At 36.7% G+C, this 25,273-nt stretch overlaps 1 protein-coding gene across 1 annotated transcript in view; it reads left to right on the forward strand.

Annotated features, from left to right (window-relative positions):
- Positions 1 to 25,273, forward strand: part of CNKSR2 (connector enhancer of kinase suppressor of Ras 2) — a 172,762-nt gene that overhangs the window by 74,418 nt on the left and 73,071 nt on the right. The window contains 5 exon segments of the mRNA XM_031060212.1: positions 1,991 to 2,137; positions 11,769 to 11,902; positions 15,661 to 15,872; positions 19,769 to 19,858; positions 21,218 to 21,432. Coding sequence (XP_030916072.1) covers positions 1,991 to 2,137; positions 11,769 to 11,902; positions 15,661 to 15,872; positions 19,769 to 19,858; positions 21,218 to 21,432 — 798 coding nt within the window.

Genomic DNA, 25,273 nt, shown 5'->3' on the forward strand with positions numbered 1-25,273 from the left:
GAATTGCAGTGTGCAGTACCTTAGGTACAGAGATAGGTTACATGAACTGTAGGCCAATGATTCCTTCTTTTGGATAGCGAATGAAACCTCACATATGCCCACGGTGGCTTTCTGTAACTGTGGGGAATATATTGCTTCTAAGCAGTGGTGGGAGTCTCTAAAATAAAAAAACAATATTGTAAATAGCAAGGTATTTTTTTCTAAGATTGCAATGTCCTTACACACAAAGCTTGGGCTTGAAGATATTTTGTTTAAATATTGTTGAAACACAGTGGGAACTTCAGTGGGATGTAGGAATTGAGATGGAATTGGTTAATTTAATGTTTCATATTGTTGGAAGTATAATAGCCATATGCCTAGTACATGGGAGTAAAAATAAGGGTTTCAGCATGCCTAGAAATTTTCTGTGAAAGCTGAAAAATATTCTGTCACAATGCGTGTTATCAATACCCTTTTTCTTTGCATACAATAATCTTACTGTAGAAGTGCATCCTGGATATATTGGGCTTTGCTGTGGTGGAAACAGGACAGGTAGGTTCACAGGAGATGAAGAAAGGGTGATGGGATTTGAGCCACGTCTGTGATTCAGGGTTGTTGGTAAAATCACTGTTGGCTCAAGTGGCTTGTTTGGGAGAAGTAGTTCTTAAAAGAAGTGATACTAACCAAAGTGAGTTATTACTTGGTGTAATAGGGAATAAGGCACAAAATAAGTAGCAACAACCTACATGTGATTATCTTGCTTAAGCATAGATAACATATGTTTGTGTCACGTTGCACTATACCAGTGATAAGGAACATTTGTGCTCTTTGTTCACACTGCTAATTCGATTTTTCAATGTATTATTCAAATGTAAAATAACCTTATCACTTCAAAGTTCTAGATCTTTGTTTTTCCTCTTCTCAGCTAGATAATTTTCTTCTTGACAGTGTTCTTGTACAAATTGTGAAAGAAGGAAAGTAGTCATAACTGTGATCATTTACAAATTAGGGAAATTTACTTGTTTGTTTAGCAGGCCAAGGGTGGGGGACAGAGCAAAAAGAGGTAGAAAAGCCGTGAAACTTACAGAAATAATCACTCTCTGGCTCTACAGGCCAAGATTTTGAAGGGATGTATGATTCTACGTATTGCCAGTCTAGGTGCCAAACTTGAAAAAGCATACTTTTACTATCCTAAAGCATTTTGCAATAGGTACCTTGTGATCAGGCCATATTCAGACTTAAAACCGTTGTCATGTCTTAGTATTTAAAGTACTTTTTCCAAAAATGCAAAATAAATTATTCAGACTCCTTGCATTTATAAATAGAAACTTGTTGCTTTCCATTTTAATCAACGTTTTAATTTTAAAATATTTCAAAATGCTGTAATTAAATTAGGAACACTTTATTTTGGGCTAATGCGTAGTGACTGGACTACATTTCTGTCATTGATTTGCTGTATTTGTTTCTGAAATCATCATGAAAGAAGCACTGTTTTAAAAAGGCCTTGTGATTCTGGCTTCATTTTTATAGCAGTGTGAAAAGTAGGTTTTCCTGAACTGGTTTGTGCCTGCATAAGCTGCTAGGAGTAGTAGTGTATGACTACGTGTGGTTAGTGACCTTTGAATAGTAACCACAAAGTAGAAAATGCTCAATTTTGAAATGAACTGTCAACGCAAAAGCCAGGGCTTTTTAACTTTCTAGTCTCTTAACTCTATGTACCAGAGCTGAATTTGAAAACACCTTGAGATTTAATTGTGCATTTGCAGTGAAATAACAATAGTTTATTGATTCTAAAACCTGAAATGATGTATATACATCTAAATGCATTATAGTAATTATTTTAGTTTATGTGATTTTTATGCAGTAATTAAGTTTTGACATTTCTTGAGTTAATCTCCTTTATGATATATATACACTCCTTTATGTTGTTTACTAATCTTATTTAAAAAGGGAACATTACATATTGAATATTGTACCTCAATTTTATTGTAATGATTTTACTGGTTACCAGGTGGGGTGGCAGTTGAAAAATTTGGTGAATGCACTACGAGAGGATCCGAGTGGTGTTATCTTAACTTTGAAAAAGCGACCTCAGAGCATGCTTACCTCAGCACCAGCTTTACTGAAAAATATGAGATGGAAGCCCCTTGCTCTGCAGGTAATGAAGCTTAATCATAAGTCATACACCATCATTTTAACTACAGATTATCTCAATGATGCTTTATTGTGCTTCATCCTCAGCAGCATATAGATTTACTCTTGTATACTTTGAAAAATTGTTTCTGAAATTATTTCTCTACAATTTGTTCTCATAGGCTTAATTGAAATTAAACCTGTTAGAACTTTTCAAAGTTAAAAAGTAACCATCCCAGTGTTCTACAATGCCGAAAAGTAGATAATTTTTTCTAGCTAAGGAGAGACAAACAATACTTCACAAATGATAAATTTTAGTTTGATTTCTTGTGAAGATCTCCGTACAGTATAACCTCAGAAAAGAGGGGATAAAAATGTTTGAGTTCTCGCTGATGGAGTTATAGGGAAATTTATAAGGTGATTGTATTCAATAAACCACTTGACAATCAAAATTTCCTCATGTAAACAAAGCTGTATTTGTGTCAAAGTTATCTTTGAGACGGAAGGCTTGCATGTAAGGAGGCATAGCACAGGATGTCTGGCTGGGCACTTAATTTTAGTAAACCTGCAATGTGCTGAAAGCTGTGGAAGAATTTCATTAAAGCTTTCATGTTTAACTCTAGGATAAAATGTCACTGTGATGGATTACTCTAGGAAATAAAAGTTATGTTCAGACTGATGAAGGCATGTAACTAAAATAATCCATTTTTCCATTCAGTTCAAACAGAATACTCTTTAGAAATTTATTTTGTTTGCATAAAGAGTGCATTCTTTGGGACATTTTTATTACCACACTAAAAGTTCTAATTAAAAATTAAGTACATATGAAAGAGAAAAGACTTCTGCAAAGTTTGGACAAAAGGCAAGTGAGATATGGAAATGCCACTACCATTATCTGTGGTCTTATGCCATTTGATATATTAGGAGATACATTAAAAACTAATGCCATGAAGAACTTCTTTCATATGTGTGTGTGCATATATATGTGTGTGTGTGTGTATAAATATTTATATAATGGAGAAATGCATTAGAGTCTTTGAAACTAAGATTTTAAATGATTGAGGTGGTTTGGCCTTTCAGATATAAACAGCTGAATGCACATGTGACAAAAACTTTGAACCAGAAATTAGTATCTGGAGATAAAAGTGCAAATCTGGATGCATGAAATTATTGTATGACTGTCTATACTTGACAGCTTTTTCCTTAGCTTTAGTGAGAATATAAATACAAATTTAAAATACACATCATTGCTTTAAATGGGGTCCAGTGCTTTCAATCTAAATCCTGAGCATGGGTGAGTTTGGTATTTCTTCAGGTGAATTGGGCTAGGCTCTTAAAGTGAAGCAAAATGGAGTTTTATCATTTATTACCAGAATAATTACACTGCAGACCCCACATCAAAAGTTTCTGACAGGTACTTGGGTCTTACTCAACCAATCTAACTTTAGATCTGCTATGTAAATATCTACATGTCATTCAGGTTTCTCATTTAACCTCCCTTTGGCCAGCAGATATGCATTAGTAATTACTGATCCACTCATCTTGGCCTATTTTTGACTGATCTGCCTTTAGGACACAGTGAATTTGCCCCTGCACATGCCTCTTTCTCTGCATTTGATGATAAAGGAAATCTGGACAGCTAGTTTGAATGTAGATTATCTTTACTGGATGACATTGACGCTAGATAGTGATTTTCTGTAATCTTACGGTTTTGGGGAATGGGGGTAATGGGAGTATTGGGGTGGGAGGGTCAGTTCTTGCTGTGAGCATGAAAAATATGGATATTTTCAAGGCTAAATAGAGCACAAATAGAGATACTGTTAAACATTGCAGATACAGTTCTGGTATCATGATGATATTATTCTGATTTTATCAAACATGACACCAGGAAAAGGCCAGAACCTCATTCAGCACTTATGTGTGCAGTGGGCATATGTGTGTCTGTTTTAATTTATAATTTTAGTGTGAGAAACAACAGTTTCCTTAAGTAGGCGGAGTGTGGACAAAGCTCCGGGGTGAAGTGCAAACTTCAGAAGATGCATAATGTGGAAATTTCTGTTGTTGGTTTATGCAGATCAGAGTTGAACAGATGTTAAAGTCAGCTGATATTGAAGTTTAAGTGCAGCCTAAGTGTGAAATCAGTACTGTATATTTTATCAATAACAAGCATCAAAAGAAGTCCGAGTGCAGTGTAATTTTATAGCTGTTAAAATATGAAGAAATTACATTTATTTAACTAATTATCTGGGGAAAAAAATCTCCAGAAAAACTCTTAAGTCTAACAATTGCAATTTGATGCTATGGCTGTTCTGAAATTTTTTATGTTCCTGATTCACAAAAAGGGGCTATTCTTTAATAAAGCTTGGGATGTAATGTGAGAGGAGAGGAAGGAAAGTGATAGCAAATATCAGAAAAACATAAAGGAAAGCATTGCTTAACATCAACTTTGCAAGCAGGGGAGGTTATGCTAACTTGTTTTCCTATATCAGGATGTCTTGAAATGTTTGAGAATGTTACAAATGTGCTGTCATCCCAGAGTTAAGTTAATTGGACTGTATGCATTATTCAGCAGACACAAGCTATAAGGAAATTGTGACTTAGTAATAATTCTGTTGAAGTGTAAAATATTAAAAAAATTATAGTGTGAGATATAGGTTACAAAGTGAAATTTTGACAAAATGGGAAATAGGATCAGCAAAAAAACTGCTGTGGTCTTTTTGTTTCTGCAAATAGAATGAACACAGGAAAAATGTGGTGTCACAGTCTAATCATATTCTGATGAATGAGGGGGGAAGGTGGAAGCGTGCCCTAATATAAGGAGGCTGACACAAAATCAGACTTACATTTTTTGTATTTATCCCACCAATCAATATGTTTAACAGCTGATGCCATAGGTGGAGAAGGTAAACATGTCAGTGTATTAAATTAGAAGACTCATTTACAATCAAATTTACATTGTGATGTTTAAATTGAGAATCTCTGAAACTTAATTTTAGCTTAAAGTTAATAATGTGGAGGCATTATTGGTAAATTACATTCAGCTTGTTCAGTCTGCAATTGTGTTTAAAAATACGAAGTTTGCCATTGCAGCTGCATGACAAACTAGGCTTAATGGAGAGATAATGAATATCCCTGTGAGCTGGAAAAGTGCTCAATGAGTGTCCCAGCTCAGGCAGTGTGCAGGTACCACCAGTGTATTGAGCTGGTTTGTGTGTGAGTGACAGGGTGTCCTAGGAGTTAAATTATAAACTGATAATGAAATGTTTAAGAGCTTTCTGCCCACTGTTAGTGATCTAGGTTAGCCATATGCCAGCCAAACATTCACAGTCTCCAAGTGTGGAAAATGCTTTTAGATCATTCAGATGTGAACTGGTTTTTAATTGCCATAAATGTTTCTTAGAATTTTCAGCTGTTTGCTTTGAACAGCTCTGCCTTTGCATTGCAGTCTTGCCATGAACTAGGAGTTAAATTCAGGCTACATAATTATTGATTAATTCTTAATTCTTGGTGAAGTTTTTTTTCCTTTTTAGCAGAAACACTTATATTTTTTTCATAAATATTCTTATCCTTAGAATAATTATGAAAGGTTAGGGGAGAGAAAGAAAGAAGAAGAATTATGCATCTGGTGTAGCCATCCTGAAACTGAATGGTTTGATGTGCAGTAAAATAATACAATTAGCCTTTGGCTATACCATGCACCATTACATAATGAGTTTGTATTTACAAGCGCACTAATTCCAGCTCTAAGGTCAATCAGTACCGAAATAAAAAACTCTTTTTTTTTCCCCCCCTTGTGTCCTGATTAAAGAAAGTGTTGTTTGGTTGATTGGGGATTTTTTTTTGTGTGTTTTCAGTGAGTTGATTGTCTGTTTTAATATCCATCAGTATCCAACCTCTTACTGGTAATCAAGGTTCTCCCATGATGCATTTTAGAGTCTTGTCCAAATTTGTGAAGTCAAGGGATTTTTCAGCCTATGTTTTTTGTTACTGCTTTTTCAACAGTTGAATTAGGCAGCTGTGGCCTTTGGGAATTAGGTAGTTGCCTTTTGCAAAATTGAAAGTATTTATTAATATGGTATTGTACCAAAAATATTAAGGTGTTATGCCTGCAAGACAAACCTTACTCAATTTGCCTTTCAGTTACTTTTTTTGATAGGCTGATCCATTGTGTGAGAACCTAGAATGATATTACAGTTTGCAGTATTTGTATTTCTGACTGCTACTGAATATGGTGAACAAACCAATTAACTTTAACCCTTATTTTTTTCTTATTTTCCTTGTTTGACATAGAGGTGATTTTATCTTTGAACTCTCTAAATTTTTGTCTGCTTCAAAACCTAACCAAAATAAATTTCTTCTACTCTAGATTGTCTGTTTTATTTCTCCTTTCCACTTTGTGTTGTTCTGGGGAGGTTTCAAAGGAAGGCTCCTTCAAGTGCTGGAATTTTTTTTCCAACAATTCTTTATTGTTGGAGTAGAGGTGGAAAGTTCAATAGGGAAGATTCTCAGAGCATATGAAAATTTTGTGTAAGTCGCTGGCAGCACACTAGCAAGAACCTAGCTGCAAAGCTCTCCTTTGTCTTCTGGAAAATGCTTTCTTAATTCTCAAGAGAAAATGGACTTTATTACAGTGTGGAAGACTCTTCATCCAGTTCTTTTTCAATACAGAAAAAGAGCGCTAGAGCGACCTGTGCCACGCTCCGGTTAATGTGGAATGCACCTGCTGGTGTCAGTGAGAAGGCTCTTCCTCATGCACTGAGGATGGGGCAGGTCCAGCTGCCAGCCACATCTGCTGTGTTGACTTGGAAAAAAACTTTCTGACCCCTCCTTCACCAAGCCTTTTTAAATGTCACCTTTTGTATATCTGTGTAGTTTGCTGTACTGTTTTGTATTTGATTAAATTGTACTGTTTTAAAAGCACCAGCAGCTCAGTATCTGTAGTTTTTCTAACAGTTTGTTTTGGATTAGATGTGCATCATATTTCCACTGTTACATATTGAGCTTTTCATTTTCCTAAGAAGCAAAGGCAACAATAAGAAGCCCTTTGTTTGAAAGAAAACGCTTTTATTACTTTTATTCAGTATATTTTCTTATTTGATTATATTGCCTCCTTCATTCATCTAGACACAATGCTATATACTGTTTTCATAATTTATGACTAGAACTAATGATCCTACCCTTTTTAATTATTAAATTTGAATAAAACACTCGTTTGTTTTTAAATTACTTAGTTGTCATTTAACTGCATGGGAACTGGGCATTCTGTGTAGCACTGTTAAAATGAACTCTGTCTGAATTAGTTACAGTATCTCATTATTTCATGTCATGATTGTTATTATAAAAAGTTTATTTATTGGAAACATATTGTTCAATATATTGTAATTTTTATTAAATATGAAAAATATATTGGTAGTAAAATCTGCTTATTGATACAAATACTGTAAAAAGATAATGAAATTTAAAATTTTGTATTAGCCTTGCTTATATTTTGAAAAATTGTATGTCTTTTTTTGGAGTAATGTTTCTCAGACTTATATTGCGGCTTCCAAGGGTGTTAATGAAAGGTTCAAAGAGTTTTAAAAGACATTTTAAATAATTTTAGATAGTGTATATTAAATATTGATTACATTCATTGTTTAGATAGAAAAATCAGAATATGCTGACTCACTGGGACACACCCTCTCAGTTTCTTCAGGACTGGGAGTGCAAAAAGCAGCAATGGATCCTGTTGGCAAGAGGGAGATGGGGACCACAGGGCAGAGCCAGCCAGGACAGAACAGCTGCTGAAGGGAGGGGACTTGTGTGCTGCCAGTCGGTGCTGACAGGGATTTCCTTTTTCCTGGCAGTTGCTTTCCTGTTCTGCAGCCAAGCAACAGCTTAGGGAAGGCTCTGTAAAGACTAATGAACCTGAGGGAGGGTGGTGCATTCAAAATGTTTGAGAAATAATACTCCAAAATATATTGAATTTTTTATAGATTTTGTGTCTGTCATTGTGGATTAAGATTGATGCAGGGTCATTTGTGGGACATTTTGAGGTTGTTCCATTTTTAATATGTAACTTCCAAACTTTATCTGTCAGGCTTTTACCATGGGCCAAGTATCCAACTCTTTAGAACTGAAAATGTTTTAGTTTTATTGGTGTTTCAGCAATCCCACTTGCCCTGGCCAGCCTGCCAGAAGGAACTGTAGCAGGAGAATCTCTACTCCTTGGAAGAAAATTAAATCAGTGATACCACTGATCTCCAAGGCATCCAGTTGAGAAATACTTGACTGGAGTTGCCTGTGGTTTTGTGTCCAAGGTGCCTGCATGTGGCCCTCTGAGTGGCTGCCCTTGAAGCAGAGAGCTGCATGAGCTGGTTGCTTGCATGTGACCACATTGACTTGAGCAGTTGAGGTCTCTAATTTTCAATGCAAAATGCTATGTAGTTGTACCATACATCTAGGCCATGTTCTGAAGGCTTGCTTTTCAACCAGAGGGGTCTGAAGACTTTTTCATTCTGTACATAAAAATGAAAGCTGAACTTCTACAGCACAAGGTGGTAGTTACAGCAAGGCTCTCAGTGTGTTGAGCTACTACCAGGAGAGACCATTTAAATGTTTTTACCATGTAAAAATTCTTAATAATCTACTGATTTACTGATTTAGTAGTGATAAATACTGTTTTTGTTTTTTTTTTTTAAAAAGGGGTCACCTATTTTTAAATTAGGATTTCCCTTTTTTTCTAGTTGGACAAGTTTTCTGTTTCTTTGGAAATAAGCAGAGAGTTGAGTTTGGCAATGCAAAAGCAATATTGAAAATTAATAAGACTTCCTAGTATCTTTTGGGACAATCCTACAGGATTGTACCTCCACATGGATTGGATTGGATTGTGATTTCTGTCCCCTTGGGAGCTCCAGGTGCTCTGGAATGGTGAATTCACTTTGCCATCCTGTGAGGTACCACAGTCATTCAGTGTGTCCACAGTTACACTGTGTCTTCACCTCTGACAGGGAACCACTGGCCTTCACTAAGTTGGGTAGCTCATGGCTTTCTGGGTTAGACTGAATACCATTTCTTCCTATTGCACTCACTGTTTCAACCACCTTCCTGTGCTGAAAGATAAACCAAAATACACATTTGTCAAAGATGTCCAAACCCAAACTGATTTCCAGGATCAATCAGCAATTTGCCTGGAGGACAGACTGACTTGTATGTCAGGGCCGTGTGTTATACCAAACAGATTCCTCAGACTTCAGCTTTTTTTTTTCTTTTTCCAGAAGTTAGGGCAATATCATTAGAATTTATATAGTTGCAGCCAGGTATTCTAGGCTGTAACACAAGGGAAATTCTTTCCCTGTGTCCTCTAGCCCTACAGCAGCTTGCAGGATCACCAGAGGCACATCAAGCTCTTGTAAGTCCAGAACACTTTCATGCTTGAGCATTATTTTCCCTATGTGAGATAAACCATAAGCTCATGTTGACTGCCACAGTTCTGGTCTCTAAGTCCCCCCTCTTCTCTTACCTCGCTTTTCATGCAGATAAAGTAAAGGCTTTGACTTTTTCCTCTAAATGGAGAAGAGCAAACCCATCTACACAGTTTGTCTTCCTCTCAGTGCTTCTGCTGGTATGAGCCATGAGCAAACAGCTTGGGCTTAACAAGTGTAAACAGGATCTAGGTCACAAAATCCTCTTGGCTTATAATGAAAAATAATTCAGCGGGCCACTCAGCAAGCCACGGTGTTCTTGTTATAGAAGTGCAGGATATCAGAAAGGTAACAAACACTGCTGTATTAGTGGTTCAAAAACATCTATGGCTACGGTGTCACAGATGAAAATGTAAAAGGATAAGATTTTTGTTTCTCTGAAAGAGAGAGGGAGGATGTTTAGGATGTTTTTTATTGTTTTGGATTTTGTTGGGGTATTTGACCTGACCTGTTCTTGCCACCAATTTTATTCTTATTTTTGTAGATTTGTCTTGTTTTTAGTGGTTGTAAAGTCTTTTACCTGTCTGGTTTTTGTGTGTGTCTCTCTCCCTTTCTTCCTGTAAATACTGGTAGTCTTTCTTTGGCCTGGCTGTAGGATACTCACATTAACTCTAATGAGCAACAGAAGAGTTAAGCAGTATCACTGTTTATAGGAGACAGATTCGGAACGTTCAAACCCCGAAAACTTGTGTCAGTTTATAGCTGTTGCTCTAAAGGTGGACTTGCAAACTTTTAACAAGCAAATTTTAAGCATGTATTTTATTATGTTAGGGCTACATAGCACCTAACACAGCTCTGTTCCAAAACAAGGCAGTAACTGGCTAAAGGATGAGATTTCCTAAGTGATATTTATTGTTCCTGCATACAGATTGTAAAAAAGTGGCACAGTGGTGGGGCTTTGGCTTGATAGGCGTAGATTTGTATCTCTTATCACCAGCTGATGAAAGGCCAACATTCTGGCAATGATCCTGCTTTAAACTTTTTGGGTTTTCTGCTAGAGTGTCAAGATTAATATCTAGAAAATGAAAACTTATTATTCTACACAGGAATACCCTTTTGCTCTGTTACAAAGTATTGATAACAGTGCTGGGAGAAGGATCTTTCTACGCAACCATTCAGTCCACATTTAGAGCTTCTCTGCCATCAATGCAATGTGAAATGTTTGTGTCTTTAAGTAGTTACTAAGGTCAGAAATTTTAGGTATAGTGAACTCTCTTCAATCCCAGCACTTCCTTCTTCAAGGAGAAAACTTCCAAAACAATGGAGGAGAAAAAACTCTTTCAAAGCAGAACTCAGTATATTTTAATATTGGATTCTTTTTTGGGTGTATGAAGATACTCTTGTACTTGCTGTTCTGCTCTTTCTTTTTCTTCTGCTTGAGTTTAGCTATCACACAAACCAAGCCACACAAGGCTTTTGTTTATAGACAGATGTGTTATTAAGTAGACTAAAACATTCAAAGTTTTCTTCTCATTTGCTTTTTCTGCATCTGTGTAGAGACTTAGAAAATCTTGTGAAAAAATGAGAAGGATCTGGATTGGAATGATAGCTAGAATGCATGATTATTTTGCAAGGAGGGTACAGTTTATTTACCTGTGAGTAAATGTTATTTTGTGAGGAGTGTACCCAGGGGAATGAAGAAGAATAATAATAATAATCTCCAGTTGATTCTGTCATAGCGTGTGTGCTCTGAGGATGCAGCATCTGATTTAACAGCATCTGCAGGCATAAGCTGAAGCTTTTACAGTTAATTCTTAAGCTGTAGAGCAGATGGAAGGACTTGACATTCAATTTAATGCCTACTTATGCACCTTTTGCTGTAAACACTAGACTTTTTCTTTACAATGTTAGTTTATTTAAGGAATTAACTGGATTCTGTTTGTTATTTACTCGTTAAGGCTTCACCAGTAGCTCATGTGATCACTGATTTTACGGGCATTGGCAATAAACTTGCTGTGCTAAAGGGAAGAAGATGCAATCAGAGGAGTCAATTTTATAAGCACAATACATGTCCATTGTAGATCTGTCCTCTTAGCATGAGTGGGTTTTTAGTCAGTTTAAAAGCACGCAGAATGTTAGAACTGCTAACTATTTCTTTAGCTTTCTGAACTAATTCTGGTTTTGGCTTTTACAAATAAAAATGTGTAATATATAAGGATAATCCTGATTATTTCTCTCTCTGTTTTGAACCAGCCTCTTATTCCTAGAAGCCCTACAAGCAGTGTTGCTACTCCATCCAGCACTATCAGTACACCTACAAAAAGAGACAGCTCTGCCCTTCAGGATCTCTACATACCTCCTCCTCCAACAGAACCTTATGTTCCAAGGTAAAAAAGACCATTTTACAGTACAATTTGGTAAAAAAATGTTTGTGAAGTAACTAACCATTCTGTTCATACCTATTTATTAGTCTTCCCTGTAGCTAATACTGTATTAATACTGTATTTTGCAGGTAAACTGGTTATTAAGGGTAGATGTGTTGAATCAGACCCAGAATATTCTGAATCAGTATCTTGTTTGCAAAAAGTAGCCTTCAGAAAAGAAGGTCCAGTACGCTATTTTCTCATATATGGGGTCATCAATTGGCTGCAACAGTCTCATTCTCATTCAGAAGAGCAAAAGTTACCTGAAACCCTGAATCTGTAACTAGGAAAGGAACTCATATTTGTCCCCTTGCCCAATAATCATAATGCAGCAAGGGAGTCAGTTGAGTGCAAGAAACTTTTCAACTCCAACAACAGCACTGTTCAGTCCTGCCATAGCATTTTCTTTCTCCGATATTTGAGAAATTTCAGGTTTGTGTTTCAGTGTGGCCACTCAGCCAGACTGTGCAGTGACCATGCTGTTCCCTGTCAGTACAGCTGGTACTCTGACCTGCCACCTGGAACAGGCATTTTCATCTCTCCCAGATCTCTGGACTTGCTGAGCCAGAAGAGCAGCAGATCCTCCTTGCAGATTCATTAGCCTACCTTTACACAACCACGAATGATTCCATATAATTTCATAATGTACACAGATGATGTACTCCTGAAACTCTGACAGAATTGGGGCCTACAAATAGTGTAAAAAGTGGCTGCCCAGAGGTCTAGGATTGTATTTAAGAGGAATCAGAATTCCTAAAGCTTCCATAATCTTAGACACAGGTTATAATATGTCCAGTTAATGTATTTTCAAATTAATTCGTGCTTTTCTTTTAGTTACCTTTCTTGGAAAGGTTATAAGGGCAGCACGTTCTTTCTTGCACCTGAGTTTCTTGTAGCTGAGTTTTTCTTACACTTTCTTATCAGCAACTTCTCTAGCCAGTTAATAAGATGTATGACCTGATACTGACAGGACTTTCCAGGGGCTTGTCCAAGAGTGAGGTATATGGCAAGTTAAATTGCCTCCTGAAGAGGAGGAGTTGAGATTCTATGCTAAATTCTTACTCTTCAGAGATATGAAAAACCTTGCAGGGCACAAGTGTGATTTTGACTTCATGAGGATGGAAGGTCAGAAGCCTTTTGTGAAGCCTTTAGCTGTGTCCCACGTTCCGTCCTTATCCTTGCCTCACCTGTACCTGGCTTGGTTTCTGTTTCTCAGAGAAAAAAATAATTATTTCAAATGTGACATGTATAACCAGTTGAACTAACATATACTCTAGTTTACTATAACTTTTTTTTCTTTTAATTAAATGAGAACGTTCTTAGTCATGACACTTGAATTGTGCACAGTAATCGAATACATATTTTACCTCCCTGATAACAATTCTTTGCTATGCTCACATAAATATTTTAAGGACATGGTTTTCAGAAAATTTACGGAAAAGAACCAGGTATTTCATTGTAATCCATTAACATAAAAAAAGCTGGGGGGAAGAAAAACCCAACCAAAGAATAGTCTTAGGTGTGTTTCTCTTTGAATGCAGTACTCATATGGTAAAAACCTAGTGCTTCTGAAACTGATTATGTTTATCATCACAATATTTTTATTTGATAAGAAGTGCATCCTCATTTTTAAATAATTTTTGCTAAACATTCACTACTCTTCAGTTTTTGAGTTCTGCTGTAGAAATTGAGAACTTCCAAATTAATTGTGATTATTTTTAATAGCATCTCTTAAATCATGATGATAATGCAGTAGTTTGGACCAATTCAGATTAAATCTTATAATACATATTAGTACAAGCTGTAATCTTGTAGAGAGATTAGGCTTGGTACATTTGAATTTTTTCATCAGCTTAATCCAAATGGACTATTCTTGATTTCACCTGTCACATAGGGTGCAGTGTTTCTGAATAATTTGTTTGGGCATTTCATCAGGTTTTTTGCCCATGATTAACTATATTAAATCATGTGTGTATTTTGGGTATTATCAAACTGCTCAACATCTGTTTCTCAGCTTGTTGTTGCCATTCCAAAGGAAGAAAAGCAAACAATCAAGCCTCCTTTTGTTGCTGGAGTAGAGGAAAAGACTTGATATTTTGATGTAAATTGTAAAACCCAAAGGCTTGGTGATGATACCCACAGACAGTACAGCTGCTGACATATCCTCTCATGGATGGCATGACAAAAAGGGACCAACACTTGCCATGTGCTGGTTGCTTAGGAGTGCTGGTTGTGTGTTAGTGCCTGCTCATATTTATCAAGCATCTTTGGGGATGGGAACTGGAGCCCTCATCTCTAGAGGGCTGTGGCAAAGGGTGTTTGCCTGATGGCTCTGTATTAACTCCATGCTTGCAGTAAAGATCTCTCGAGGTCAGGCTGCACTGCCTTCCTTGGGCCAGCCCCGATGGTGGTTGCAGCATCAATCAGCATCTGGCTGGTTTATGTCAGTGTCCATCCTGTTACCTGCTGGGGTCCCCAGCTCTGTCAGCACAGAAAGGCTCTCTGTGGCTGGAGGAGAGCCCACAGCCCTGTTGGGGCTGCACCAGCCTCCCTCCCTCCCTAAGCCAACACCATGCCTGCTCTGGGAAAGCAGCTTGGCCACAGTGAGTCTAGTGATCAGTGGGGGTTTGTGATGCTGCACTGTCACACTGAGGCAGGATGGCCTTTTCTCATCCTTCATGGCTGCCTGGGTGCCATGAGGAGGCTTTGCTTGGTCCTCAGATGGAGTCTCAAGGTGCCAGGTGAAGTAGGAGTCAGCATGCTGGCCTGCTTGGAACTCACATGGAAGTTTCCAGGAGCTGAAGGACTCCAACAAGAGCATATGGCCCAGCTTGTCTTTTGATTACCTCATGAATACCTGCTTCTCTCTTGACTGCCTTTATTGTGCTGCACAGAAATGACTGTCTGATCAGGTCTTTTGCAGCCATCTCCAGGCAGTTCTAGTAGCACGTTTACTAGTTGAGTCCTGGTTCATCTAGTGCAAGAAAGGACTCCTAACCCAGGACTGCTTGTTCTGCTTGCTCTGCTTGCTCTCTTGTTTGATGCCTTTGATTAGTTTCCGTTTTCAAAGAGCGGGGCAAGGGTGGAAGAAAGCAAAAAGATCATGGGGATCTGACACAAAGTGCAAAGTGAGCACTGTCCTGGGGTAGCAGCTGGTGAGCAGGTGCTGCACACTGTATGTGCAACTGCATGGATGTGCCTATACAACTTCTAGACCTGAAATGATTGTGCGAAACTATGTCAGGTGTCTGTTCATCTTCTGTGCCTGATTCTTCTTGATCTGGGATAAAGTGTAAGGAAACAGACTGAGTTTGCTGATGCTTACCATGTAGACATGTCTTAAAAGTATCCAGTGTAAGGCCAGAAGTGTAAAGCCAACATTTCTCCTCTGCCCTAAATCACAAAGTGCTAGGCAGATTCCAGAAAAAACTAAGAAAAATGAAAAGAATAATTGCACATCAATTTTATTTCTTTAATAATTTTCCAGAGAAATCCGTGAGATGGATAAATCAGTAAAGAACTGAACAAACAGAAATGTATGAGGTAGCTGGCATATAAATGCATACATATGCATGTATGCTGTGTGCTCCTGATGTGGGGTGGATTTCATCTGTTTCAGCATATAAAATATTGGCATAGGCCCATGTTTATTGCAATATTCACAGTATAAAAAAACCAGTGTCTTATCTCAATATATTAAAAACTTTTCTTTTTAATTGAAGGGATGAAAAGGGAAATCTCCCCTGTGACGATGTTGGCAGACATATAGTGGGCAAACCAGTTCATACAGGATCTGAATCTCCAAACTCGTTTCTGGACCAAGAATATCGGAAACGCTTCAACGTGGTTGAGGAAGATGCAGTTTTGTACTGCTATGAATATGAGAAGGGAAGAACAAGTGGTCCTGGAAGGAGAGAGAGTACACCGACATATGGTACAGCATTGATCTCATAAAGATAATCACCATTTGTTGATTTTAGGATTTTCATGCATCTGCTTTTGTTTTTAACCATGAAAATATTTCTGGTGGCCATTGATTTTGCTGAGAATTCAATACTGCTTTAGTCTAATTTCATCTAAAGGGCTTATTCTGTTATAAGAAAGAAAAATATTTACTGGGATAGGTAAGTCCAGTTTAAAATTGATGGGATTTCTGTATATATATTTTTGCTATCAGCTTAGTTTTCCAGACTATGTTTCAGTATCATTTTATTGAAAAAAACATACACCAGAAGCTCATATTTTTTTACTAAAAATCAGAATAGAATTTCTCTCATTGTAAAGGCAAGATTTGAATAAGCTTTGGAATTCAGCTTTGGAAAAATTTTCTTTGGTATAATAACAATCAAACCCCTTCAGATTTACCAAGAGGTGACTTGCTGCTTTCATGCTGCACTGCTCTCTAAAACTCTCTATACTTTTTCTTTAGTACCAGAATTGAAGTATGACTGATGACAGTGGTCTTTTTTTGGTAATACTGTACCTCCTGTAACTTCCTCTATTGCAAGTGGTGGCTTTTTACATATAGCAGTTCCTCATTATTTGAGATCATAGGTTGTTCAAAAAGGAATTTTGCATGTAAGCACACATGTGTATTCGTGCTACATCCACATCTTGGATTTTGGCTTATTTAGGATGAGAATTCAGGAACAATTTCTGGTGAGAGTTCTGATGCTCAAACCCTAATACTCCAGCTTATTTTAGCCTTGAAACTGTTGGAACTCTTCCTTTACCTAGTGTGGTAACTTGTTTAGCTTTGGACTGGGAGAACTGGTTTTCTGTTGCCGAGTATAAAATTGTACAGATGTAGAGTTGGTAGGCTGTGGAAGAAAATGAAGAGGAAATCTCATGCTTAAAAAAGTTATTTTGACTGCTATAGTATTAGCTGAGCACACACTTGAATATTTTTTCAACCTACCTGCTGTGTTACTTCAGCTTTAAAAGTGAGCACAAGCTGTATGTTAGTTACTATAACAATCCTGTCATCATATTCCTTTGTGAAGAAAATAGATGTAAATTATGAGGAAGCATAGATTTAGTACATCATGCAGGCAAGCCCCAGAATCACCTGGGAACCTTGATATAAATTGAACTTGATCTGTGTAAAGTATCCTCAGGACCTGGAGCAATGTGCTTGCACAACATGAAAGGTTGCATTTTCGCAAAATGCACTCTTTCTGCACAAGTACACCATCCTGCTGAAAAATCTTGTGTCCTTTTGATTTCAAAGTGTTTTCAAGTGTTTTCTAACCATGCCCATTCTGTGCAAAATAACTGCTAAGTTTTGAAAATGGATATATCAATTTTATTACTCCAGTATTTCAAATATTACAATTGGTGGCTGCAGTCAGTTCCATTAACAGAGATGTACTCACTGTTCCAGACATTAAATTTTAATACTGGTGGTTGAGAGGGAAGAACACATTTCTTCTTCAAGGACTGCTGAATCTATTATTTTGTTACAGGATAGCTTTTTTAGGCTTTTTTTTTTCTGTTAGCAGAAAGGGTCATAAAGACATGGGTCAAAGACTCCGCTGAAAATCAGTCATTATTTAACACATTTGTTTTACAGTCTTTCACTTTTCATCTCACTTTTTTTTAATGAATTCAAGTCCATTTTTAATGAATTGTCAAGTCCATTTTCATTTAAGTGTATTTTCTAAAAATATTACCATTTCAGCATTAAATTTTAAAGTTTCCCACATGGCATTTGTTAACATAAGGTTTGTGGGTAGGCATGGCCTTAGGGTTTCACAGAAATCTGGAAAATGACAATAACACTCTTCTGGCTTATGGTCACCCATTAAAGAAGGTCAGAAAGAGTTCCCAGGCCTAGAGAAATAATTATTTTCAACATGTACTTACCATTAATTTTGTGATGTGTCAACTTTTAAACAAAAATTTTCTCAGTTCTCCTTCATGAGAGGTTAATAATGCCCTTTGTAATTTCTTTACTGGAATATTTTGACATTTTTTGACAATGTTAACAAAGATATTTCTCCTTCTTGCTCTTTCTGGCTTTGAAGTCTTCCATAGTTGCTGCTAATTGGCCTTGGAATGTTTCTGTTCACATGCATGATGAAAATTTTCCTAAGTGTCCTCTCGATGGAAAAGAGATTAGGGAATCGATAGGGGTGTAAAACCAAGGTTGTTAGGAGAGGAAACAAGCAAATGAACCTTGAGTTTAAGGAAAGAAACAAATTTGATCACTGCAGTTTTAATGCCAGATACAAAAGCAGGTACTTTGAACAGCTGAAGATTTTTTAGAAAATTTGTTGTTACTTTTGATAACAATCAGCTTTTAACAATCAATTTTGTAGCTTTTCTATTTTATTAAGTGTGCAGCTCCTATTAATAAGATGCTGTGTGTTTAGCCTCACAAAGAAAAGAAGGTTTTATTTCTAGAAGAAGAAACTGTTGAGAGCTGTTTCTGATCAAGTAAACATGAGCCGAATACATCCCCACTCAGGAAATGACTGTGTGCCCTAAATCTCACCAGCTTCAATCAGACTTAAATATGGGTCCCTAAATAGTAAAATTAATGATAAGAGAAAATTATTATTTTCCTGAGTAGTGAAGTATTTGTGACCTGATCCTGTGGTCTGAACAGAATGTACAACTTTTTTTGTCAATATTTTTTTTAAAGATGATAAAAACTTTAACCATTATGCTGCCTCAGTGGTATTGGTGTGTTTTCCATGGACACAGGACTTCAGCAGGGAGATGGACATGTTTGAATATTTGTTTTCATTATAAACATGTATCTTTTTTTTCAGTGTATCATGGATTTAACCTCAAAATGTGGAGTAAGATTTTCATGTAGGGATTTTCTACTAAAATAATTTACAGAACTTTCAAGTTTTTACTTTACTTTGCTACTTTTAAAACCAAACTATTTGCTTGCTTTTTGGATTTGTGACTGGTAAATTGATTTAAAAAGAGCAAGGGCTGATCTTGTTGGAAAAACATTTTGTTTTCAGTCTGTCAGATAATATGCCATGTGCTATGCTTCTCTGATTTGTTTCAATATATTATTTACATACACTTTGTTTCAATACACTGTTTAACTTGCTAAAGAATTCAGACCATTCTAAGTGTTCCCACTAAGTTCCATAGCACACTGATTTCACTGATTTCCAGCTATATACTGAAGTCCTTAAACAGAAATCATAGTTTACAGCATTTTTTAAAATCAATTCAGCAGCTTCCAGTCAAAATTTAAAGGACAGAATAGTCTTCAGCTATTCTTTTTATTGCTGTCTGAAGTCAAAGTGAATTTAGCAATAATAATGTACTTTGCTTTCTGCGAATGAAATGCTACAAAAGAAACGACATGTAGAGGTTTTCTACTTCCTTTCTCACTTAGTCACTGATGGATCTTGTAAGCCCACCAGCAAATATGCTATTTGTGGAGGTATTTCAGTGATATGCACAAGTTTCTGTTACCAACAATTCCCATGTGCTTTAAAACAGTTCTCCCATGTGTGTGCCAGGGGCTTCCAGAATAAGAAATAGATACTGCTCAGTGAAAGCTGAAGTAATTTGAATGCGTTTGTCAGTGTCAGACGTCACTCCACTGATGACTTTGTAGGGCACTGGATTTATTTTCTAAACTTAAAAAAAAAATCCATTAAATACTTAGCTGCTTCTTTTCTGTTAAAGAGAACAGAACTCCTGTCTTAACCTCTTGTTCAGAGGCAATGCTGGATCCTCTTTCATAAGCAACCCTGTACAATTGCAGCTTAGCACATAATTTGTTCTTTCTTCTAAAGAATGTTGGGTTAATGCTGCCTCATGGTGCATGATCTCAATTTTTTCCTCTGTTTCCAGGGAAGCTGAGGCCTATTTCTATGCCAGTAGAATATAACTGGGTGGGAGATTATGAAGACCCCAATAAAATAAAAAGAGATACTAGGAGAGGTAAGTAATCTGAACACACATCTTATACAAGGCAAGGTTTTATCTTGCTTTAAGCTATATATTTCAACATCATTTTGCTGCTTGCTTAGCTATATATGTTTGTGAACCTGTTTTGGTATTTTCTTTATTATATGTGCCTAATTTTTTGCAGAGTCTATTTTAGGATTGAGAAAGTTGGCTAGAAAACATTCTAGAGCAGAATGGGATTTACTTCAAAATCAAATAGGATAAGTTCTTCTGGGTTGTGAGGCTTGGATACATAACTCCACGTACAAAATTATAACCTCTGAGATTGCTGTTATCAGCCAAGAACAAGATGTTACAGCAATGATAGCTATTTCTGTAAAAATATTAACTAAATATTCAGTAGAGATCAAAAAAGGAAACACTTAGGAATTATTAGGAAAAGAATACAAGACCAAATTTAGAAGCATTCTTATGCTACCGTGTCATTTGTTGTCATGCTATGTGTGTGCAATTCCAGTCTCTTAATGTCTTAAGAAAAATAAGTTGAATTCAAGAAAGTTTAGGAGACAACAAAAATTAATCAGATGCCTGAATTGACTTCTGAACTGGGGCCAGTTACACAGGCTGGCCATTATCAGTTTGGGAGCAGGACATAAAGGTTTATAAAAGCTTGTCTGGAGTGAAGTAAGGAAATAGGTTTGTCAGTGTTTAATCTGAAACAAGAGCAAAGAGCTCAAATATCTCTGTCAGATGCTGGATAAAAAGAAAATGAGCTGGTGCAGTTCATGTTCAAGCTGAAGAACATCTTGCCACAGGAGGTTGTGGGTACTAGAAGTTCACATTAATGCAAGGAAAGAGAGACAATTTTGTGAAAAAGAAATCGGATGGGGTTTCCTAAATTGACAGACATTGCGTCTGGGTCAGCTACAAATGGGTACATGCTGGAAGAGTATTCAGGGAAAGTATGTATGATATGGTGAATGATCCCCAATGAACATTCAGAGCAAATTACTTTAAAATGTGTGGTGCCACTGACTTAATTATGACTCCTGGTTAAAAAAGTAGCAAAACCCCAAAAATTATCATAGGTCAGTCATTGCTCATTTTTTTAAAACTCCAAGACAAAATTTATTGATGTACATCTTCTTTTATATTTTGTTCTCTTTATTTAGAATATACCAGAAAACTTCAACAGTCATGAATTTTCCCTACCAGAAGTTTGCTTTCTTATTATATCTGCACCAAAGAAGCAGATGGGTTTTGTTAATTAAATAGTCCTAAAGAGTTAAAAATGGCAGTAGATCTTAGCAGGAGTATTGCATGTTCTGGAAGCAGGATTTACATGCATGTAAAAGTCCACAATGATGTTTTGCATTACTTTCCTTTCAACAGAAAATTCATTGCTTCGCTATATGAGCAATGAGAAAATAGGTCAAGAAGATTACATGTTTCAAAGGAATAGCAAAAAGGATACTGGGAAAAAGTCCAAAAAGAAGGGAGACAAGAGTAGTAGTCCAAGTCATTACTCGCTGTTGCCTAGTTTACAAATGGAGTCATTGAGGCAAGAAGTCATGGGCACACCTGGACCAGAAACTGCTCTGTACCATGTGAGTAAAAATAATATTAACAAAAGTCATTGCTCTGTGCTTGTGGTAAGAGACAGTCTTGGTTTGATAGTGTTCTTCAAACCTTCTCTGGACTGCTGCTGTTGCACTGATTTATATTCTTCAGACAATAACTAAGTCTCAAAGAAATATTTTAGAATTCTCGATTTTGCTGTTAAGATGAAGGATGGAGGGCATTATTTTATTTCCTGTATTAGAAAATGGTGCTTTTGAAATGCAGTGTGGTATCTCTGCCTTGACTGACTTGCTGCTGACGGAAAAGGAAGCAGCAGCAGTTTCCTGACTGGCTAGAAACCTTCCTCCCAGCATCTCCATGACTGCTAAGTGTTGTCAGACAGCCCCTTTACTACATGCACTTGGAAGGCCTGATAATGGCAGGAAAACTTGTGGGAGGTGTTTGTTTTCCTTTGAGGTAAGAGGAGCTCTAGTGCATATAACTGTTTTAAACATACAGCCCTCAGGAATGCAGGTATAAATGTGAAGGTAGCAGTTCTGCTGGTTAGGATGCAAAAGGAAAATTGCAGTAACTTGCTCGTTTTTAAGTGTGTCCAAAAATGGAGTTAGAAGATCACAACATATTTTAGATGTGATGAGACATTCACCCCATAGCACTTTCCATGTATCAAGAGAATACTCATCTCTCAGTGACATTTGTTTCCCAGTATATGTTAAATTCCTGACACTATGCAGTAACAAAATCTTTTATTTTAAAGTTCCATCTTTTTTTTTTTTCTTTGGTTCCCTCTATAGCATAGTAAGTGTAGTTTCCAAATTCTGTACAAAAATAAATGATGTACACAGGAACTGGTGGATTCTCAAAGCTCTGGTTTGGAAGTTAATGAGCAACCGCAAGCATAGAATTGACAACAAGCATTTTTCATTTACTGTGGATATCCATCCACAAAACATTTGAAATGTTACCACCCCAAATTCCACCAGTATCAGCTAATCCTTTTTGTGCATCATGGCCATTGCCATCTCTCTCTGTAATGCCATTAAATCTTCAGCATCTATTTGAAAGTTTAGTTGGAGCTTATTCCTTTATAAAAATAAATAAAGGTTATCCATTCTTTAGAATACAAATCAGTATTGATCTGCTAACTGGTTATGGAGCAAAATGCTTGAAGTAAACAGAAAAAGGAACCTTGGACTATTGATTTGTCCAAGAAATGGGGAATGGAAAGGAGCCCTTCACAAAGCATTTACAGTGCTCTGCAGCTGAATATTGCTGATGCTGCCTCTGGAAGCTGGCTGCTATCATGCAGTTCCAGAGTTTCTATTTAGTGGTAATGACACCCAAATATTCTGGTCATACATCTTTTGCCACATAGCAGAGTCAAAGGTTTTGTAATAAATTGGGCAGAACTTTTCTTCCATCTTAAATAAACAGTGCAGTGAGCGCCCAAAGAATGGGGGAAGTACAGATAACACACAAGGAACTCCTATCTGTTTGAAGAAAAATTTTATTAAGCTATCGATAACAAATCAGACAATGGAAACATACTTTATACTCAAATTGCATCTTAAAGATCATTAAAAGAGTGGCTGTCCTATTACAATTTTCTCTTTACAATCAGCAGCTACCTAGTTTTGCCCAAAGATTTCAGATTATTTGTAAATGGAAGCCTCTGGATACACATGAGTTCAGTGTAAAAGAACTACCCTGATAGTAGTGAAAGAGCTGGAGGTTTTTGTTTGGTTTGGTCTGGGTTTTTTCAGAAGTCAATGTTTTCATCATGCTAAAATATCAGGGGAAGAAAGAATACTGTGACTCTGTGCTGTGTACACCACAAGCCAGTAGATTTTCCTAAAGTAAAGAGCAGCCTCTACCACGTGGCTTTAGTTAAATTTGAACCTGTAGTGCCTCAATTGTTTGCATAAGGTCCCAGTGCTAAAGAACACTCCACCAGGCTTGTTAAGTAGCTCAAATCCCTCATTGCTCTTATTTTTAAGAGTATTCATCTGTTAGCCTGTGGTTACCTGGCTTCTGTGTCCAACCATAGTTTAAAATGTACCATTATGCATTATCCTCTGTATTTACACATCTTTTGTTACCAAATTTATCCCTCAGTATAGGATTTTACAGGTTTTAATCAAATAATTTTGTATACTTCTCTTGCTTGCAAGAGTTATAATGAGCTTCTTAGGTTTTTCTTCAAAAATTGTGTTTTCACATCCTTTCTTCATTCTCAAAATTCTTTCAAATCTTCATCTCTAATCCTAAACTATCTTAAGCATCCTTCCTAAAGCACGTATGCCAGCACAGCACATAAATTTCCAGAAGCTGCTTGGAAAGGTTACATAACCATTCCTGTTCACTACTTCTCTATTTAAATGCTCAAAGGACTGATTACTGATTTTATCCATAGCCTTGGAATGGAGTGTGTTTGTTACTTGGTTTTAGTTTTATTTTTTCTGTAATGATATTATTTCAAATCACTTATAGGCAAGATGGATATTCCCAATCTAAAAGCTTTTATCTTGCATTCTTTGTTCTTAAATACAGTAAATTGTATATGGTTGGTCATGTTGAAACATGTAACTTCCTGGGTATGCTTGCTGAATAATCCATATCTCTGAAGCAACCTTAAGTATGAAATATGTGAGAGTAAGGACTCTGGACTCTCAAACTGGGCCCCCATGACTCTCAAGTCCACAACAAAGAAGTATTGAAGCACCAGGAATCTGGGGTCTGGTGTGGGGTCTCCTTGTTCTGAAATTATATTTTTAATATGTGTATTCTGTGAAATACAAAGCATGCACATTTCATTTCTTCTGCTTTTTCTTCTATTTTCCCTTTTGCTGAATTCCCTGGAGTAAAAGCCATGCTGCTCATTCCGCAGTAAGATTTTGTGTCATTCTCTGGTCTTTGATTCTGTGTTACCTTTTTTCAGTGATGTTTTCATTCTTTTTTGACTCCATTGATACAAATGTTAAATAATTTTGGACCAAAACGCATCCCACTGGTTAATGATGAGTTCCCTTTACAATTCCAGGCGTCTTTCCTTTTGGATTTTGCAGCCATTGACGTGAGCAGGTTGATTACCTTTTTACTGTGAAGCTTTTCTGCAGAAAAGCAGCTTTTACAATTATGCTGACTTCAGCTCCTTCTGCTGCTTTTATGTATAGCTCTATAGAAAAGAAAAATCTTTGATCAAAAAACTACACTGCTGAATTAAATTACCACAGCAGAAATGGTATTATTTTTTGTGCTGTAAACAAAGTGGATGGTGTTAAAAAAATTACCATGGTAATGTAGAAGTGCCTGGTTGTTATTTGCTAAAAGCTATTCTGTAAAATGCCAGCAGATTCAAATTGTTATATTCTAAAGTGATCACAAGATTGTGGCAGTCTAGCATTTTTCTGACTGTCAGGATACTAAACTTGCATAAAATCACTGGTTTCAAAAGTTTTTATTCTATTACTGACCGGTCATTGCAATCAAAACTGTCTGGTCAAGGGTACATTTCAGTTGCAGCCTTAAAAAGTGAACAGGGCTTCCTTGTGTCCACTGAACGTAACCTATGTGATAGCTGATACCACAGCCAAACAAAAACTAATTTGTGTTGTGTCTGTGAGCTAAACATCTCTTGTATCCTCTTCTGGTGTTTCTGAATCCTCATATATAAATTTTCTGCAGTGCTTTGGTTTTTTTTCCCATCCTAGAAATTGTTTTGGTGTTTTGTTGATTTCTAGACAAGTTGTTGTTCTTGCATTGTTTTTCTTCCTCAGTATTGTAAAAGAAACCAACACAGAGTGTTAATGTTTTTATTAAGCTGAGGCAAACTGAGCTGTTGCTAATCTGATGTGCAAGCAGGTGTTC

The sequence above is a fragment of the Geospiza fortis genome, unplaced genomic scaffold (assembly GCF_000277835.1).
Source record: "Geospiza fortis unplaced genomic scaffold, GeoFor_1.0 scaffold161, whole genome shotgun sequence".
Lineage (NCBI taxonomy): Eukaryota > Metazoa > Chordata > Aves > Passeriformes > Thraupidae > Geospiza > Geospiza fortis.